The sequence below is a fragment of the Rhinoraja longicauda genome, chromosome 11 (assembly GCF_053455715.1).
Source record: "Rhinoraja longicauda isolate Sanriku21f chromosome 11, sRhiLon1.1, whole genome shotgun sequence".
Classification (NCBI taxonomy): Eukaryota; Metazoa; Chordata; class Chondrichthyes; order Rajiformes; family Arhynchobatidae; genus Rhinoraja; species Rhinoraja longicauda.
Window position 1 is genome coordinate 43,437,968 of NC_135963.1, and position 20,869 is coordinate 43,458,836.

The 20,869-nt window shown below is 45.1% G+C and overlaps 1 protein-coding gene across 1 annotated transcript in view; it reads right to left on the reverse strand.

The window, feature by feature from the left end:
• The window catches only part of lepr (leptin receptor), an 86,076-nt gene that overhangs the window by 41,562 nt on the left and 23,645 nt on the right, over window positions 1-20,869 (reverse strand). Inside the window, exons 3-6 of the mRNA XM_078408014.1 lie at window positions 20,184-20,307; window positions 16,818-16,999; window positions 10,662-10,807; window positions 1,633-1,774 (exon numbers count right to left, since the gene is read on the reverse strand). Of these exons, the coding sequence (XP_078264140.1) occupies window positions 1,633-1,774; window positions 10,662-10,807; window positions 16,818-16,999; window positions 20,184-20,307 (594 nt within the window). The remainder of the gene's footprint in view (window positions 1-1,632; window positions 1,775-10,661; window positions 10,808-16,817; window positions 17,000-20,183; window positions 20,308-20,869) is intronic.

Below are 20,869 nucleotides of genomic sequence, written 5' to 3' on the forward strand. Positions count from 1 at the left end.
CCACAGGAAGATACACAGCTGTAGAAGTGTTGACAAACCTTGTTATTCATAGAGTCAGGCTTTAACTATGGAATACATCAAATCAGTCAGGCAGCAGCAGGCTGCAAAAAGAAATCATGGCTCAAATAAATGTTTAGTTTTGCAGAAGTGCCTTGGTTTTGCAGCACAATTGCACAACCTTTGACTCAAGGTAAAACTGTGACACCTTCCACCTTTGCATCTATCTGTTTCAATTCTAAAGAGGCTGTGTAACACTTGGGTATGGTTCTTCCATTTTACAATTTATTGTTTTCCGTACTGCCACAATTAGACATTATGGCACAACCAAATCACAGGAAAGATGAAAAAACCTGAGAGAGTGCACTGAGATTTTCTAAAATGAATACAGGGATGATTGACTTCAGCCATGAGGACAGGCAGGAGAAACTGGAGAGGCTCTCCTTGGAAAAGTGGAAGGATGCGAGTGTATCTGAAGAAGGTATTTAAAATTAAGCACGGTTTCGGCAGAACAGATAGAGTGAATATGTTGAGGGGTCAAGAATTCGAGGCGCAAAAAAAAGGAAAGTGAGTGATAAAATAACTAAAAATTACTTGTGGAAAATCTATTTTTTACCGGATCGAAGGAGATTGATAAAAGAACAAAAGGTTACATGAGGAAAGTCTTCTTTTAAACCAGTGAGTATCAGGTTGTGAAATGCATTGCTTGGTTGGTAGCAGAAGAAACTCGTGAGACTTCATTTTGAGTCCAACTTTGCCTCCTACCAAGCCCAGATAAGGGTGCCCAGTGTCCCTTTCTTAGCCAGAAAACCTGCAATATGGTTTATAAATGAATATATTCATTCAATAAAGGTCTTCCTTTTGTCTCTTTGTACTATTTGGTAATCAGTGAAGCTGATGAACCTCCGCACATCCATGAAAAATACAATTGGCAGCATCCAGGTATGTTTTCCTCGGCTCAAGGTTTCTCATGAGATGATAAACCTTCAACACCTGCGCTAGGTCTGCGTTGGCCAAACTGATCTCCCGTTGGCCGAGCACTTCAACTCCCCCTCCCATTCCCAGTCTGACCTTTCTGTCATGGGCCTCCTCCAGTGCCATAGTGAGGCCCACCGGAAATTGGAGGAACAGCACCTCATATTTCGCCTGGGAATCTTGCAGCCCAGTGGTATGAACATCGACTTCTCCAACTTTAGATAGTTCCTCTGTCCCTCTCTTCCCCTCCTCCTTCCCAGATCTCCCTCTATCTTCCTGTCTCCACCTATACCCTTCCTTTGTCCCGCCCCCTGACATCAGTCTGAAGGGTCTCGACCCGAAACGTCACCCATTCCTTCTCTCCTGAGATGCTGCCTGACCTGCTGAGTTACTCCAGCATTTTGTGAATAAAAACCTTCAACATGGAATAAGTTGTTACTTTCACAGCAAGGCCAAGGAATAAGCATGACATTCTTCACTAAGAAAGAGTTGAGTCCTCAAGGAAAAGAATGTTACCAGCAGGCAGGCCATGTATTAACACTGCAATCTGAACAGTCACATCTTTGTTCGAGTTCAATTTCACAATTTCATATGAACAAAACACTTTTTAAAAATCTTCTATTCCCTTCTACGTATTTGCTACAGAAAATCGATACTTACCCTGTACGTTCACGTGCAGAGGTTCACTCCAATCACTCCAAAATCCCGGGCCATCGCGACGTTTACAGCGAATGACAACAAGATAAGAAAGGTCACTCTCCAAATTGTGAAGCATCAAAGAGCTTTGCCAGACATCCTTAATCTATTGCGTAGGATTAATAACATAAAAATATTAGAATTAGGAGCAGGGATAGGTGAGAGACACTATCAATCCTGCTCAGCCCATTCCTTCTCTCCCAAGATGCTGCCTGACCTGCTGAGTTACTCCAGCATTTTGTGAATAATCAGCTTTCAACATGGTCGCAATTAATTTAATCTCAGATCTCATCCCACTCCCCTGCCTGGTCTCGATTTACATGGATCCCTAACAGTTCAGTTGTCTATCTTACACTCAAGCATCCTTAGTGGCTCAACTGTGAAGGCCAAGTCAATGGATATTTTTAAGACGAAGATTGACAGATTCTTGATTAACAAGGTTGTCAGGGGTTATGAGGAGAAGGCAGGAGAATGGGGTTACAAGGAAAAATAGATCAACCATGATTGAATGGCAGAGTAGACTTGATGGGCCGAATGGCCTAATTCTGCCCCTGGAACTTATGAACATGAACATCCACTGTTCTCACGGGTTGAGCATTCATACGATTCACAACCTTCAGAAGAAATTGCTCCTTATCTCAGCTTTAAATGGCCAACCTACAATGGTTCAAGCCATTTTCCATGGGTAAACATCTTGCCAATTCCATATATTTTAGCATCATCTTGCTCCTTTGAGTCCCAACCCAGGTATACTCATTCTCTTCATTTTTCCTCATCAGATACCCCAGTCATCCAAGGATCTATTGCCACGGCATCAATCAGAAAGTATCCACTTCCATGAATGAAGAGCTACACCTTGTGTGCAGTACTCCAGTTGCAATCTAAACAGAACTCCATGCAACTAGACTAAGATTCCTTACTTGTTACCACGTTACATGCAATTAAGGCTGTTGTTCCAAAGCCCTTCTTAATTAGTTGGAGCACTTGCATTCTGTGTGTTTCTTGTATGAGGACAACTAAATAATCTCTATTAACACTAATATTAAATATTCTCGCGCTTAAACAATGAGCTGTTTCTATTCTTCCTACTAAAGTGGACAAAACATTCCTCCACATTATACTCCATCTGCCACTATTTTGCCCATTCACTAAACGTGTCTATATTCTTCTGCAGACACATTGCATGCACCTCGCAACTTATCTTCCTATCTTTGACTCAACTGCAGACTTGAATAGATTATGCTCAATTCATTCATTTACACCATTTAAATGGATTGGAATCAGCTGAGACCCAGTACTGATCCCTGAAGCAACCCACGACCTTAAAAACCTAAAAACCTAAAATTGGATTCCTTATCCTTAACCTTCATTTTTTACTTGTTAACCAAACATGTCTATCCTGAGACATTATCTCCAACTCCACAAGCCCTTTTCATGCAAATGCAAATACATTACATCTGTTGGTTCTCTTTCACCTATCCTGCTGTTCATAAATTTAAAGAATTCAAATTAATGTAACATACAACATTTCTGTTCATAAAACCACATGACACATTTTTAAAGTAGGCATTTATCACTTCCTTTACAATGGATTTTAGTATTTTCACCAATTATGTTATGGTTCCCTGTTTTCTCTAGCTCTGCTTCCCAGAAGAGGAGTGCTGCATCTACTATTTTCCAGTCTGGTGAAAGCTTTTGGGAATCTAGTGAACTTTACACGATGATAACCAATTCATCCACTAACTATGTAGCCATCTATTTAACATCTTGAGAAAGAAGCCATCAAATCTATGGAATTTGTCAGCCCTCAGCCCGTTAACTAGCCCAATACATTTTCCCCGTGATATTAATCGTGATAGGTTCCTCATCACAGCTTACAAATAGCAAATAATAAAACATTCGGAAACTGCTTTAATATATTCATGTGTGCATTTACAACAATGATAATATTTGAGCATTATATTTTGTGGAAAACCTATGTCTATCCAAATAATATTTTAAAAAGTGAGCACCAGGACTTGCTAAACAGATGTAATGGCGGCGCACACAGTTGCAGCGGCTCGATGTCCTCCCGGTCAGTGCTCGTGTTTTTTGTGTATGTGTGTGTGTATGTGTGCGTGTTGTTTTGTGCCCTGTGTACTTACTGTCGGGCGAACAACGTCTACGGCCGGCAGGATCTTCTTAGGATTGGAGCCGGTCGCGAATGGGGGGTTACCGCCGAGTTTGTCCGCTCATACAAGATCCCGGCGGACATAGCGAGGAGCCCCGACTCTCCGTGGATCACCATCCCCGCGGGGAGGAGGCGAAGGCGGCGCAGAGAGAGAAGGCAAAAGCGAGGCGGCAGGGCCGGCGCTCTGGTCAGGCTACGGAGGCAGCCACTGAAACCACCGCTTCCCAGCCTGTTTCTAACGAACGCCAGATCCCTCGCTAACAAGATGGATGAACTTAGGCTGCAGACTGCAGCTAACAACGCCGTGAAGGACAGCTGTATCCTGTTGATCACGGAGACCTGGCTTCATTCTTTCATTCCGGACTCTGCTATCGAGCTAGCAGGCTACACAGCACAGCGTCATGACAGGACAAGAGACTCTGGTAAGAGCAGAGGTGGAGGGCTCTGTGTGTACGTGAACAACACCTGGTGTACAAACACAGTGATTGTAGACAGTCACTGCTCCCCGGACCTGGAGTATGTGACTGTTAAATGCAGGCCCATTTATCTCCCTAGAGAGTTTACTGTTGTCATGATAACTGCTGTGTACATACCACCGGATGCTAATGCTAACTCGGCTATCGGATATTTGTATGGTAGCACTAGCAGTCAACAGAGCATATATCCTGACGGTGTTCACATCATAGCAGGGGACTTTAACCACGCGGACTTGAAGAAAATGCTCCCCAAATTCTATCAGCATGTTAAATGTGCTACAAGAGGAGCTAACACACTGGACAAGGTCTACTCCAACATCAAGCTGGGCTACAGGGCTAGACAACTACCACACCTGGGTCAGTCGGACCATATGTCCCTGTTTTTAATTCCTGCATATGCCCCCCTCAGGAAAACCGCTCCTACCATCACAAAGACCATCACAACTTGGCCTGATGGTGCATCTCAGCAGCTGCAGGACTGCTTCGACAGGACCAACTGGGATGTGTTTGAACACCGGGACCTGGAGGTGTTCACAGACAGTGTACTATGTTACATTAAAAACTGCATGGACACTGTCACAGTGGACAAACGCATCCGGGTCTACCCCAACCAGAAGCCCTGGATGACCCGGGAGGTCCAGCGGCTGTTAAAAGAGAGGAACACTGCTTTTAGGTCTGGCGATAGGGCTTTATACAGCATGGCCCGAGCTAACCTGAAGAGAGGCATCAGAGAGGCCAAATTAGACTACAGGAGGAAGATAGAGGACCACCTGGACAGTAACAACAGCAGGCAGGTGTGGCAGGGGATCCAGTATCTAACCAACTATAAGACCAACCTTGGAGCTGCTGAAGGTGACGCCTCGTTGGCAGAGGAGCTGAACCTCTTCTTTGCTCGCTTTGAAGTGGAGCCACCCGAGACAGCCATATCACACCACATGGTCCACAGCAGCCTAACCCTCAAGATAGAGGAGCATGAGGTGAGGCGCACGCTGCGGGCCATCAATCCAAGGAAGGCTACTGGACCCGACGGCGTCTCTGGACGCGTGCTGAAGGACTGCGCTGACCAGCTGGCTGGAGTCTGTACGAGGATTTTCAACCAGTCTCTGGCCCAGTCCACTGTTCCATCCTGTCTGAAGTCCGCAATCATAGTCCCCTTGCCCAAAAAACCCCACATTTCCAGCCTCAACGACTACCGGCCAGTCGCACTCACACCAGTGGTGATGAAGTGTTTTGAAAAACTGGTCCGGGGTCATATCACATCACTCCTGCCCCGAAGCTTTGACCCCCACCAGTTTGCGTACAGAGCGAATAGATCCACAGAGGACGCTATAGCCACAGCCCTCCATGCTGCACTGTTCCACCTGGAGCAGCCGGGGAGCTACGTGCGGATGCTCTTTGTGGACTACAGCTCTGCCTTTAATACCATCCTTCCCCATAAACTGGTGGACAAACTGGGGGACTTGGGACTTCCACACTCCACCTGCATGTGGATAAATAGCTTCCTGTCAGCTCGCAGCCAGAGAGTCAGAGTGGGCCATCACACATCCACGGCCCTCAGCCTCAGTACCGGCTCTCCACAGGGCTGCGTGCTGAGCCCCCTGCTCTACACCATCTATACACATGACTGCACCCCCGCCCACCACAGCAACACCATTGTCAAATTTGCGGATGACACTACGGTGGTGGGACTCATCACCGGGGGGGACGAGTACGCCTACCGGGATGAGGCGGAGCAGCTGACAGTGTGGTGTGGAGAAAATAACCTGCTCCTCAACACCTTAAAGACAAAGGAAATAATAATAGACTTCAGAAAGAATAAAACGGACATGGTACCATTAACTATCAGAGGGGACTGTGTGGAGAGGGTGGCGGATTTCCGCTTCCTGGGAATCCATATTGAGGAGGACCTGACGTGGAGCGTGAACACCTCTGCGCTGCTGAAAAAGGTCCAGCAGAGACTGCACTTCCTGAGGGTGCTCAGGAAGAATAACATCACTCAGAGACTGCTGTTGTCCTTTTATCGGTGCTACATTGAGAGCATCCTAACATACTGTGTATGCGTATGGTACACCAGCTGCACAGCGGCTCAGAGGAAAGCGCTCCAGAGGGCCATTGACAACGCCCAGAGGATTGTCGGCTGCCCTCTACTTACCTTGGAGGACTTACACAGTTCCCGCTGCATCAAAAAATCCCAGAGTATTATAAAGGACATTTCCCACCCCGGACACTCCCTGTTTGAACTGTTACCGTCAGGCAGACGGTACAGATCTACAAGGACAAGGACAAACAGACTTAAAAATAGTTTTTACCCCACTGCTATAAAGGCACTAAATGTAGCCGCCAAGGAACGCAGGGGCGATACATAATAAGAGACTGTGAAATCGACAGAAGGATGTAGGGTTGGGTGTTTATGCGTGCTATTTTCATGATATTTATTTTAGTTGTTTATCTTTTTTAAAATATTTTACCTTGTATGTATCGTTAGCTTTTAGAAATGTTTGAATGGTGCACTGACTGGCTGACATTTTACAATTTCGTTGTACATGGCTCATGTTACAATGACAATAAAGGAACTATTCTATTCTAAATCACCCTTAAAACAAATGCAAAAACTTGCATTTAATCCAGACAAATAAACCAAGACTACATATGTGCTTCTGGAGGAGTCCAATCCACTATCCATTTGTCAAAACTACTTTTAAAGACCCACTCAGAAAGATGCTGTAATTGGATGACAAATATACTGTAAAATATGGTAGACACAAAATGCTGGAGTAACTCAGCGGGTCAGGCAGCACATTTCTCTGGAGAGAAGGGATGGGTGACGTTTCGGGTCGGGACTCTTCTTCAGACTGATTTCAGGGGAGGGGGCGGGACAAAGATAGGATGTAGTATGAGACAGGAAGACTAGTGGGAGAACTGGGAAGGGGGAGGGGAAAGAGAGGGACAGAGGAACTATCTGAAGTTAGAGAAGTCAATGTTCATACGCTGGGGTGTAAACTGCCCAAGCAAAATATGAGATGCTGTTCCTCCAATTTGCGCTGGGCCTCACTATGACAATGGAGGAGGCCCAGGACAGAAAGGACAGATTGGGAATGGGAGGAGGAGTTGAAGTGCTGAGCCACCGGGAAATCAGGTTGGTTAAGGTGGACTGAGCGAAGGTGTTGAGCGAAACGATCGCCGAGCCTGCGCTTGATCTCTCCAATGCAGAGATGTTGACATCTGGAACAGCTGATACAAAACATGAGGTTGGAGGAGGTGCAGGTGAACCTCTGCCTCACCTGGAAAGGCTGTTTGGGACCTTGGATGGAGTCGAGGGGGGAGGTAAAGGGATAGGTGTTGCATCTCCTGCGGTAGCTGGGGAAAGTACCTGGGGAGGGGGTGGTTTGGGTGGGAAGGAACGAGTGGACCAGGGAGTTACGGAGGGAACGGTCTCTGCAGAAAGCAGAAAGAGATGGAGATTGGAAGATGTGGCCAGTAGTGGGATCCAGTTGAAGGTGGCAGAAATAATTTGGAGGATAATTTGTTGTAAACGACAGCTGATTGGGTGGAAGGTGAGGACAAGGAGGACTCTATCCTTGTTACGAATGGAGAGAGGGGGAGCAAGAGCGGAGCTGCGGGATATAGAGGAGACCCTAGTGAGAGCCTCATCTATAATGGAAGAGGGGAACCCCCGTTTCCGAAAGAATGAGGACATCTCTGATGCCCTAGTATGAAACAACTCATCCTGGGCGCAGATGCGGCGGCGGCGGAAGAATTGGGAGTAGGGGATAGAATTTTTACAGGAAATAGGGTGGTAAAAATGTAGTCAAGATAGCTATGGGAGTTAGTAGGTTTGTAGTAGATGTCGGTCACTGGTCTGTCTCCTGGGATGGAGATGGTGAGATCCAGAAACGGTAGGGAGATGTCGGAGATGGTCCAAGTATATTTAAGAGCAGGATGGAAATTAGTGGTGAAAATTATGGTCAGTGAGTTCTGCGCGGGTACAAGAGATAGCACCAATGCAGTCGCCAATGGAGCAGAGGTAGAGTTCGGGGATGGGGCCAGTGTACGCCTGGAACAGGGATTGTTCGACGTACCCGACAAAGAGTTCCCCTAGCTACGCCTCTGGTTTGGAGGAAGTGGGAGGAGTCAAAGGAGAAGTAGTTGAGGGTAAAGACCAGCTCTGCTAGGCGGAGGAGAGTATTGGTAGATGGAGATTGGCTGGTTCTGCGGTCGAGGAAGAAACGGAGAGCTTTAAGACCATCCTGGTGGGGGATGGAGGTGTAGAGTGACTGGACATCCACAGTAAAGATGAGAGAGTGGGGGCCTGGAAACTGGAAGTTATTGAGGAGACGGAGAGCATATGAGGTGTCTTAGACATAGGTAGGGAGGGATTGGACCAGGGGGGATAGGATGGAGTCGAGGTAGATGGAAATTAATTTGGTGGGACATGAACCGGAGACTCAGGTTCGATCCTGACTACGGGTGCTGCACTGTAAGGAGTTTGTACGTTCTCCCCGTGACCTGCGTGGGTTTTCTCCGAGATCTTCGGTTTCCTCCCACACTCCAAAGACGTACAGGTATGTAGGTTAATTGGCTGGGTAAAATGTAAAAATTGTCCCTAGTGGGTGTAGGATAGTGTTAATGTACGGGGATCGCTGGGCGGCACGGACTTGGTGGGCCGAAGGGCCTGTTTCCGGCTGTATATATATGATATATGATATGATATGAACAGGCAGAAACAATGGGTCTGCCAGGACAGTTCTGTTTGTGAATTTTAGGGAGAAGGTAAAAACAGGTCGTGTGGGGCTGGGGAGCGATAAGGTTGGAGGCATTAGGGGGCAGAGAGCCGGAAGTGGTGAGATCAGTGATAGTGTTAGAGATTAAGGTCTGGTACTCGTCAGTGGGGTCATGGTCAAAGGATAAGTAGGAGGAGGTGTCTGAGAGTTGTCGTCTGGCCTCAGTCCGGTAGAGGTCAGCGTGTCAGACTACCACGGCACCTCCCATGTCAGCGGGTTTGATAGCTAAGTTGGGGTTGCTGCAGAGTGAGCGGAGGGTTGTACATTCAGGAGGGGAGAGGTTAGAGTAAGTCAGGGGAGTGGAAAATTTGAGGCGGTTGATATCCCACCGGCAGTTAGAAATGTAAAGGCCTAGTGAACGTTGATGGCCAGCCGGGTGGAGATGGGAGAGGGGGTCATCACAGGGTGGTGAGGACTCATTCCCATGGAAAAATGCTCGGAGGCGGAGACGACGAAAGAAGAGCTCCACATCGTGGTGGACCCGGAACTCGTTGAGGTGGGGGCGGAGGTGAACAAAGGTGAGGCCTCTGCGGAGGATAGACCGTTCGGTATCAGAAAGGGGGAGGTCAGGAGGGAACTAATTCCCAGTTCTCCCACCAGTCTTCCTGTCTTCTGCTACATCCTATCTTTGTCCTGCCCCCTCCCCTGACATCAGTCTGAAGAAGGGTCTCGACCCGAAAAGCCACCCATTCCTTCTCTCCAGAGATGCTGCCTGACCCGCTGAGTTACTCCTGCATTTTATGTCTACTGATTTAAACCAGCACCCGCAGTTTTCTTTCCTATACTCTAAAATAAGTTAATTTTAAGATAATCTTCCCCTTTCTCACTTACTATAAATATTATATATATAGAGCACTGAAGTGATGTAGAAGAAATATGTTGTCAAAGGATTGGAAAGAAAAAAATCCAAGAAATGGGATGGTTCAAGAGAAGTGGATTAGATCGATGGATAGACAATAGGTGCAGGAGGAGGGCATTCGGCCCTTCGAGCCAGCACCACCATTCAATGTGATCATGGCTGATTATTCTCAATCAGTACCCCGTTCCTGCCTTCTCCCCATACCCCCTGACTCCGCTATCCTTAAGAGCTCTATCTAGCTCTCTCTTGAATGCATTCAGAGAATTGGCCTCCACTGCCTTCTGAGGGATGGGGATTGGGGTGTGTTGGGTAATCGTCGTGGAGATTGGGTTGGGGCTGGAGTAAGGCGTCAGATTGTGGTCGAAAATTGGAGAGCCAATCAGATCTTGGTCAGGGCCAGTCGGCCGTAGGGATGATCATAGAGGAGATCAACAGTGATATGGGCGAAGTGGGATGACCAACAAGAACAACTACTTTGGGCTTCCCAGTAGTAACCAGTGTGAGATCATTCCACCTGGAACTAACATCACACTCCTTTAGCTGGTCAGCTCCTACATATGAAACAACAGCAGACTCTGTTCAAAGCTGGGTGCACAAAGATTTTGGGGAATTGCTAACATGTCCACTTACGCCATGGGGATTTATGCCATGGGGCAGGAAAAGAGAGAAAAGGGGGAAATATTTTTTCACAAAAAAAGCCACCATACCTTCCAGACTCGCTCTGGGATGCCTGTGGAGTATTGCACTTCATACTGGAGCAGGAATGCTTCAGAGCTTGGGCTTGACCAGCTAAGATTGAAAATTCCTTCAACCGTCATTTCCGTCCGTAGATTAAGGGGAGGATTTGCCTTAACTGCAAAATAAAAAGTTTAAAAAGCACTGGTACAATTAAGCTGTCATTATACAGAGAGCTAATGCACTGATCAAATTTCAAAAATTAGCTGGTTTCAGTATTTTCGTTCCCACACCACCAATGAAATATTTTCTCACACAGAAGGCGCTCGGTTCTGAGGTTCCACTAATCCTAATGCTAAGCTTAGTAGAAAATGAGAAATAATAGGACACTGTGGCCCACATTATGCTGTGAAAATCTTAACTTTACACTTATTAGAAAAAAAGTCAATAAACCACAAATAATCTGTAGTTGTGGTGTCCCACAGCCAACATAGACATTAACACTGGATCATCAAGGAGGTCCATTTATTTATTTCTTTTGGGTAGACTTGATTTTCCTTCGTATGCTGCCTGCCAACTGTAGCCAACACACTCACATTGCCTTCCCTGAGCACTTTGCCGATTGCAGTCCACTTCGTGCTACTGAGAGATTCAAACATTAAATTAAAGTTTAATTTCCTCGCTTTTTTCTCATTCCCTGTGTAATGCTGGCAGCTCATTCGGTTGCATTAGGTAAAATCAGGCAACAATCATTCCAGAGTTTTAGATTGCAAATGTATATCTGGTCAATAAAAAGGTCAATGCTGCATTTGCTGAGAATCATAATCATAATCATAATAGTACTTTATTAGCCAAGTATTTTTTGCAACATACGAGGAATTTGATTTGCCATACAGTCATACCAATAAAGAACAACAAGACACCCAAAGAATTTTTGAACATGAACATCCACCACAGTGACTCCCCACATTCCTCACTGTGATGGAAGGCAAAAACAGTTCAATCTTCTTCCCTTCTTTGTTCTCCCATGGTCGGGGCACTCGAACCTTCCGTGGTCGGGGCGATCTTGGTTCCTGCAGCCGGCAGTCGAGCCCTCCGCGTCAGGGTGATCAAGCTCCCGCATCGGGGGGGATCTCAGCTCCCCCGGGGTGATCAGACCCCGGGTCGGGGCTGGTCGAACATCCTGCGGCTTGGAGCTTCCCGACATCAGTCTCTACCTGAGACTGTGAGCTCCTCGATGTTGAATTCCGCAGGCTGCGGTTGGAACATCGATCCCAGGCAAGGGCTCCAATGGTAAGTCCACGGCTCCGCGGTGGGGCTCAAAGTCAATCTTGAGCAAGGCCGCCAGCTCCATAATGTTAGGCCGCAGAGCGACCGGAGATACGATCTGGAAAACATTCTCATCTCCAGCAAGGTAAGAGATTGAAAAAAGTTTCCCCCGACCCCCTCATAAAACAAACCAGAGAACATAAAACACATTAAAAATAACAAAAAATACGAAAGGACAGACATACTGTAGGCGAGGCTGCCATCGCTGACGGCGCCACCCATCAGAAGTAGAAGGAATTAGCACCCAATAAAATGGGGGAGCAAGTAATGGGAGTGAGGATAGAAAATACCAAAATTATGAATGAGCTGTTTTGAAGAAAGGGGCAATGAGAAGCCAGCCTGGGTCAAACAATGGCCAATGTTTAAAAAAGATGTGCAGGGCAAGCTATTTTTAGTACACACAGAGGGTGATGGGTACCAGGAACTCCAGGGATGGTGGTGAAGGCAGGCATGATAGTGGCATTTCACATAGGTGCAGGAGTGCCATTCGGTCCTTCGAGCCAGCACCGCCATTCAATATAATCAAAGCTGATCATCCAAAATTAGTAGCCGTTCCTGCTTTTTTCCCCATATCCCTGGATTCCATTAGCCCTGAGAGCTAAATCTAACTCTCTCTTGAAAACATTGTGAATTGGCCCCCACTGTCTGAAGAGGTGTTTAGAGGGGAACATGAATTTGCAGGAAATTAAAGGGTCTGAATTACCTGCAGGCAGATGAGATTAGTTTAACTTGGCATCATGCTTGCCAAAAGGCCTGTTTTATGTTTTTTATCTAATGTGGGCACAGCTGCAACGTGCCAGGAGAATAAATCCCTGTTTTGGGAAAACTGGGTTTCCTCCAGCTAAAGTTGCCATGCCGCCAATGTCAACTCCCTCAACCAGACCCCAGTTTACCTAGTGATTAGCTTGCAATCTACCAGCCCCATGAGTGAAAAGGAATGGGCAAGGGAAGAATATCCAGTTACATCTGCAAGCTGCAATTCATCTGTTGAAAGGTTTGTTCAAACAGTGGCAAATGGATATTTGTTAAAAAAATACAACTCTCCAAAAAAATACTTTCTTTCCTACCTTTGTTGGATAACCTCTGACTTCCTAAGAACAATATTTTGAGGTGCCCAACTGCAGTAAATTGAAAATATTGATTCCACACAAACCTCCCGTCTGTAAATTCTTGGGATGTGTGAGAGTCTGGAAGCTGGGTATTTGAATTCACTGAAAAAGAGTTTGGATCCATAGAGGTCCAAACATTTTACGAAATCTCAAACTCTACACTAAACCAGGTGTCTCGAGTTGAACTGGAAGTTGGCTGTGGCAGCAGGCAGCCAACAATAATACTGGAAAAATGGTATTGAGAGTTTACCTCATCAATTTCCCTCCACCTTGCAGGAGATCCATGAATAATCTAGCAAAGTGTAATATTCCCTATTAACCAGAAATGCCACATAATTAGGCTGCAATATGGAATGGCTGACTTTAAATATTTTTCAAAGGTACTGTATTTTTTGCAGAAACTGTTCTTGATTTTACTCTCCTCATTTTAAGTGAAAATGTGGGTCACTTGAAGACAGAAGCAGGTGAATTTATAATGGGGAACAAGGAAATGGCAGACGAGTTGAACCGGTACTTTGGATCTGTCTTCACTATGGAAGGTGCAAACAATCTCCCAGATGTTCCAGTGGCCAGAGGTCCTAGGGTGGCGGAGGAGCTGAAGGAAATTCACATTAGGCAGGAAATGGTGTTGGGTATACTGATGGGACTGAAGGCTGATAAATCCCCAGGGCCTGATGGTCTGCATCCCAGGGTACTTAAGGAGGTGGCTCTAGAAATCGTGGACGCATTGGTGATCATTTTCCAACGTTCTATAGAGTCAGGATCAGTTCCTGTGGATTGGAAGGTAGCTAATGTTATTCCACTTTTTAAGAAAGAAGGGAGAGAGAAAACAGGAAATTATAGGCCAGTTAATCTGACATCGGTGGTGGGGGAGATGGTGGAGTCAATTATAAAAGAAGAAATTGCGGAGCATTTGGATAGCAGAAACAGGATCGTTCCGAGTCAGCATGGATTTACGAAGGGGAAATCATGCTTGACAAATCTTCTGGAATGTTTTGAGGATGTAACTAGGAATATGGACAGGAGAGAGCCAGTGGATGGAGTGTACCTGGTCTTTCAGAAAGCCTTCAACAAAGTCCCACATAGGAGATTAGCAGCTATTTACAATATACATTAATGACTTGGATGAAGGGATTAAAAGTAACATTAGCAAATTTTCAGATGACACAAAGCTGGGTGGTAGTGTGAACTGTAAGGAGGATGCTATAAGGTTGCAGTGTGACTTGGACAGGTTGTGTGAGTGAGCAGATGCATGTCAGATGCAGTTTAATGTGGATAAATGTGAGGTTATCCACTTTAGTGGTAAGAACGGGAAGGCAGATTATTATCTGAATGATGTCAAGTTAGGAAATGGGGAAATACAACGAGATCTGGGTGTCCTAGTCCATCAGTCACTGAAAGGAAGCATGCAGGTACAGCAGGCAGTGAAGAAACCCAATGGAATGTTGGCCTTCATAACAAGAGGAGTTGAGTATAGGAACAAAGAGGTCCTTCTGCAGTTGTACAGGGCCCTAGTGAGACCGCACCTGGAGTACTGTGTGCAGTTTTGGTCTCCAAATTTGAGGAAGAACATTCTTGCTATTGAGGGAGTGCAGCGTAGGTTCACGAGGTTAATTCCCGGAATGGCGGGACTGTCGTATGTGAAAGACTGGAGCGGCTGGGCTTGTATACTCTGGAATTTAGAAGGATGAGAGGGAATCTTATTGAAACATACAAGATTATTAAGGGATTGGACACGCTAGAGACAGGAAACATGTTCCCGATGTTGGGGGAGTCCCGAACCAGGGGCCACAGTTTAAGAATAAAGGGTAGGCCATTTAGAACGGAGATGAGGAAAAACCTTTTCACTCAGAGAGTTGTGAAGCTGTGGAATTCTCTGCCTCAGAAGGCAGTGGAGGCCAATTCTCTGGATGTTTTCAAGAGAGAGTTAAGGGCCTGTCCCACTTAGGCGATTTTTTAGGCGACTGCCGGCAACTGTCAAAGTCGTAGCAGATCACCGAAATTTTCTTTTATCCGACGACAATGACGACGACAATGACGAGTCAGGTCGAAATTACACCGTCTTCGGAAACATCGCGAAATTCCCACGCTGTCAATGCTTCTCCGGCGTCCTAATTTTCACTGAAATCACTGACAAGTCGGTAAGTACTTGAGAGTTTTGAAATGTAACATCTTGCCCGGGTTACTTGAAAACCAAGCTTCACGGTAACAAGGCATAAACTGGATTGACTTCCAGTTTAATAATAGCAGTATTAAGAAATGTAATTTTAAAAGTAGTTAAATGGATTTTTGTGCGGAGTGTGGGCATTCTTTGAAAATGTACGGGAGATGCATATCTGGTTTTTGGGTTGCATATCTGGGTTGGGAGCCTACTTTAAATGTAACCGCTGATGGCCATAAACATCGTGAAAATTCCCATGCTTACCTGACCATCAAACTGTCGCCTCCAATCTACCTGTCAAATGTCCTGACGGTAAATAATTTGGTTAAACACAAGTATTTTATTGTATCTTGAAATTACTTTACTTAATTTAATATTATGTACTTCTGAATGTAGCTAAGAGAACCTGGGGACAGCATGCGACAGAGCCCGCAATAAGCAACAATACCTGGCGACAAGCCAGCTGTCGCCGAGAAATTTCATACTGGTTGATTTCTCAGCGACGCGCCGAGATCTTTTGAAGACTCCTCACGATCATACCCACAACACCCCGGCGAACTGTCGGCGACAGCCTAGTCGCTGGCAATCGCCTTAAAATCACCTAAGTGGGACAGGCCCTTTAGATAGAGCTCTTAATGATAGCAGAGTCAAGGGATATGGGGAGAAGGCAGGAACGGGGTACTGATTGTGGATGATCAGCCATGATCACGGTGAATGGCGGTGCTGGCTCGAAAGGCCGAATGGCCTACTCCTGCACCTATTGTTGAACACATTTACTCTCAGACTGCCCTAAGTGTGCTCCATCCAAAATCTTAGTTACCTCACAACTTCCAAAATGTTCAATCATGCAAAAGAAATGAACAGACAGAATCAACAGTCTTGTTACTTTCCTTGAACTTATTCACTTACTTTTTTTTCCCCACAATCAACTGCCTTTAAAAGGATGTATCACTTTTTCGCTGCTTTCCATTTCAGCCTTCATGAAATTATACACCGATCAGCCAAAACATTATGATCACCTGCCTAGTATGCAGTTGGTCCTCCGTGTTTAGCCCCAGACGCAGCAGGGTGCGATGCACTGTGTATTGTGACACATTCCTCCCATGACCACCATTAAAATGTTCTGTGACTGATGCCACAGTAGACCTTCTGTCGTTTGGACCAGATGGGATAGCTTTCATTGCCCTCGCGCGTTGATGAGCCTTGGGCGCCCAACACCCTGTGGCCGGTTTGTGGTTTGTCCCTCCTCGGACCACTGTTGGTAGGTACTCACCACTGCTGACACCCCACAAGCCTTGCCGTTTCAGAGATGCTCTGACCCAGTCGTCTGGGCATAACAATTTGGCCCTTGTCAAAGTCGCTCAGGTCTTTACACCTGCCCATTTCTCCTGCATCCAACACATCAACTTCAAGAACTGACAGTTCATTTGCTGCCTAATATATCCCACCCCTTGACAGGAGCCATTGTAAAAAGATAATCAATGTTATTCACTTTGTCTGCCAGTGGTCATAATGTTTTGGCTGATCGGTGTATACAAAGAGGTTTATAACATTTAACATTGCGAGAGCAAAATTGTCTCCAGACTCACCTACATTTATTGGAGTGACCAACATCATAGGTGACTGTAAGGATCCTGAATCGGTAATCAGCTCTATCCAAATGAAATACTTGCGATTCAGATCAAGGGCAGATACGGTGCATTTAATTACATGCTGCTGTAGACAATTACTAACGCAAGTCGAAACATTGCTTTCCTTCTGGTCAAAATACCTGCAAATAACAGAAGCAAAGTACAGTTCAAAGACCAACCCTGAACAGAATGGGGAAGTCATAGAAGGCCTTCATTCTTCAAGATCAGCAAACACAGCATCTTAAAACAAACACAAAGCTGTAAACACTCAGCACACGAGGTAATAACGGCAGTTAACGGTCCTGGTGTCCTGGTCCCGGGCTCTTATTTCAAACCCAATCATTTATTTTTGTAAGCTCATTGTACTAAGACAATTCTGAAGTTACATTCATGGATCAACAATAATGGTTGGCTGAAGTACGAGCAGATGGTCAGAAGCTGTGGAACTGTTCTCCATCTTGAAGCAGCACTCTTAGAAAAACAAAACAGGAATAGGATGATGCGTCAATAAAGCATGATTGCCTCTTGATGGGAGGGTATTCAGAGCCAAGTTTAAACCCATTCTGAAAGATTTTCAAAGGAGCACAAAGGAGCTAACAAAAATAAACCTACATGAAGATTTTTTTTAAAGTTGATGTTATTTAAAATTTATCAGATTTTTATTCCCAGAAGTATATTGTGGATTGTTACTAGAAATATTGTAACTACCTCCATTAAAAAGCACAAACAGCTGAGTCCAATCTATCCTCACCCGAATATGCAAACAACATGATCCTTGATGACTTTTAAAACAAAGATTAAATTTTAGTTTTAGTTTTTAGTTTTAGAGATACAGCGCGGAAACAGGCCCTTCGGGACACCGAGCCCGCACCGACCAGCGATCCCCGCACATTAACACTATCTACACACACTAGGGACAATTTTAAATTTATACCAAGTCAATTAACCTACAAAGCTGTATGTCTTTGGAGTGTGAGAGGAAACCGAAGATCTCAGAGTAAACCCACGCGGTCACGAGGAGAATGTACAAACTCCACTGCGTCACCAAGCCATCCACAGCTTTACATCAGGGAATGCAGTTTATTTATGTTTCATTGATTGAACTTTACATTTTAACATTTAGATCTTCTTGATGAGCTTTTTAATATTTATTTTAAGGCCTCGAAGAACCTCATGAGGCTCAATCACCACTAACCAGTGCCACTTAACTGCTGCTCAGGGCCAGAAGGTCAGCTCATTCAGCCCTCCTCTTCCAGGAAATACCCAGGCAACCAAATCCACCAACCATGGGTCCAATAGCAGATTTAGTCCACAACTATCTGGCACATTATAGCCCAGGCCTCCTTACAGAGTCCCAATATCACAAAGGGGGGCAAATGTTTGTTTGTTTGTTTGTTTTTTAAGTTATTCTTCAAGATCTGGGCATTCTTACAAGGCCAACATTTATAGCCCATCACTAACTGCCCTTGAGAAGGTTTTGGTGAATTGCCTTCTGGAACTGAAGCAGTTTTTCTGGTGAAAGTACTTTAAACCATGTTTTGGTTCGAGAGTTTCAGGATTTAGACCCAACAACAATAAAGGATCTTCCTGTCTCCACCTATATCCTTCCTTTGTCCCACCCCCGACATCAGTCTGAAGAAGGGTCTCGACCCGAAACGTCACCCATTCCTTCTCTCCCGAGATGCTGCCTGACCTGCTGAGTTACTCCAGCATTTTGTGAATAAAGGATCAACAATCTATCTTCAAGTCGGGATAGCGTGCAGGTTGCAGGGGACACTTGAGCCTGCAAACCTTGTCCTTCGTGGTGGTAAAGGGCAATATGTTTTAGATTTTAGAGATACAGCGCAGAAACAGGCCCTTCGGCCCACCGGGTCTGCGCCGCCCAGCGATCCCCGCACACTAACACAATCCTACACCCACTAGGGACAATTTTTACATTTGCTCAGGCAATTAACCTACAAACCTGTACGTCTTTGGAGTGTGGGAGGAAACCGAAGATCTCGGAGAAAATCCACGCAGGTCACGGGGAGAACGTACAAACTCCATACAGTACAGCACCCATAGTCAGGATCGAACCTGAGTCTCTGGCGTTGCATTCGCTGTAAGGCAGCAACTCTACCGCTGTGCCACTGTAGTAGTTGGGCAAGCAACTGCAGTGGTGTTTATAGATAGTTCACACTGTAGAACGATGGTACATAAATGAATATTCGAGGTGCTCCATGGTTGTCTTAGCTGGTGTCAAGCTTTTTCAGACTTGTTGGAGCTACACTCATCCATGCTAGCAGAGAGCATTCCATAACACTCTCAAATCATATCTTTTAGATGGTGGAAAGCCTTTGGCTTGTCAGGAGGTAAGTCACTTGCCTTAGGATACCTACCATAGCTCTTGTAAACATGGTGTTCATCTAGTTAATTCAGTTAAATTCTGGTTAATGGTGACCGTGTTAATGATGTGTTACTCATTAATGGTAATATCCTTGAATGGCACACGAGTGGTCAGACTGGGTGGGTAGACTGTCTCTAAATGGAGATTAGATATTTTCATGGCACAAATGTTACTTGACTTAACAGCCTACACCCCAACATTCTCAAGATCTTGAAGATAGACACAAAATGTTGGAGTAACAGCGGGTCAGGCAACATCTCTGGGAAAAAGGAATTGGTGAAATTTCAGTCCAAAACCCTTCTTCGGACGGGTCTCGAGATCGTGTCGGATACCAGCGCGGACTGCTTCATTCACTGGGGAATTGCTCATGGAATTGAACATTTTATAATCATTATCATACATCTCTGCTTCTGACTTTATGCTGGAAGGCCGTTGATGAAGCAACTGAATTTGGTTGCTAAGTAGATGAGAAGTTGCCAAAAAAAAAAAAAGTCTCTGATCCTTGAAAAAAGCATCACGTACACAGCCAATTGTGAGACAGCCCGCTTCAGTTTTACCTGATCCTTGATAGACATGCTTCATCCCATCAATTCACAGCCCACTTTGCTGTGCAATGGTGCCTTAGTTAACAGTCAATGTTGTTCTTTCATTTTCTGTTATTCTCCAATAACAGAACATACTGTAGCGTTATTAGGAGGCAGCGATTTCAACTGTAATTATGCAATTGTAACTCAGGTCACCATGAATGGAATTTGAGGGGTTGATCCATATCATCTAACCCTGCTGCACATCAGATTCAACTAGCTTGGAGAAGGGCCTTCACGTAATGACACTATCACACTGCTGGGAACAAGACTAACCTTGGTCAAGTTTCTAGGCTTCAGGGAATTTTCTTTGGCTGGATTAAATCACCAGGTTATTCAGATCCATTTACTTACAGCAGGTCCCGATGCTTCATTCTGTACTTTGCAAACATGTTCATCTTCCAATCGTGTGGGTTCAAAGTACAGATAAACAGTGTCAGGTCTTCATCTGCCCAACACCTGATGTCCATTCTGATACCTGAGAAGATTAAACGATTAACAAAAATCTTAAAAAACCACAGAACGAAACAAGTTCATGAAAGAATAATGTTAAAGAGTTTGCAAGATGATTTAACTCATACACTACAATAGTCTTGTGTATAAAAGTACCCAGTAATCGAAATTCATACGTGTTGAGTGAGAGCAACCCAACTTTCTTCACTAATGGCCTCGGCTGGACATATATTGACTCAGTCCTCCTTCAATTAAAAGGGCCATTAAAAAACAGCTCTCATTAATGTGCTACTGACCCCTGTGGTAACTATCAGAATCATCTCAGGAATATACAGGCTGTCCCAGGGTAATGAACGGTTTTGTTTTTATAGTCTGAAGAAGGGTCTCGACCTGAAACGTCACCCATTCCTTCTCTCCCGAGATGCTGCCTGACCCGCTGAGTTACTCCAGCATTTTGTGTCTACCTTTGTTTATACAGATATCCTTTTTGTCCATATTATACATAAAATTCACTCAATAAGGTGACAATACCTCTACCACATTGTAATGAACGCCATCAAAAACACACAAGACTGATTAGAAAGAAC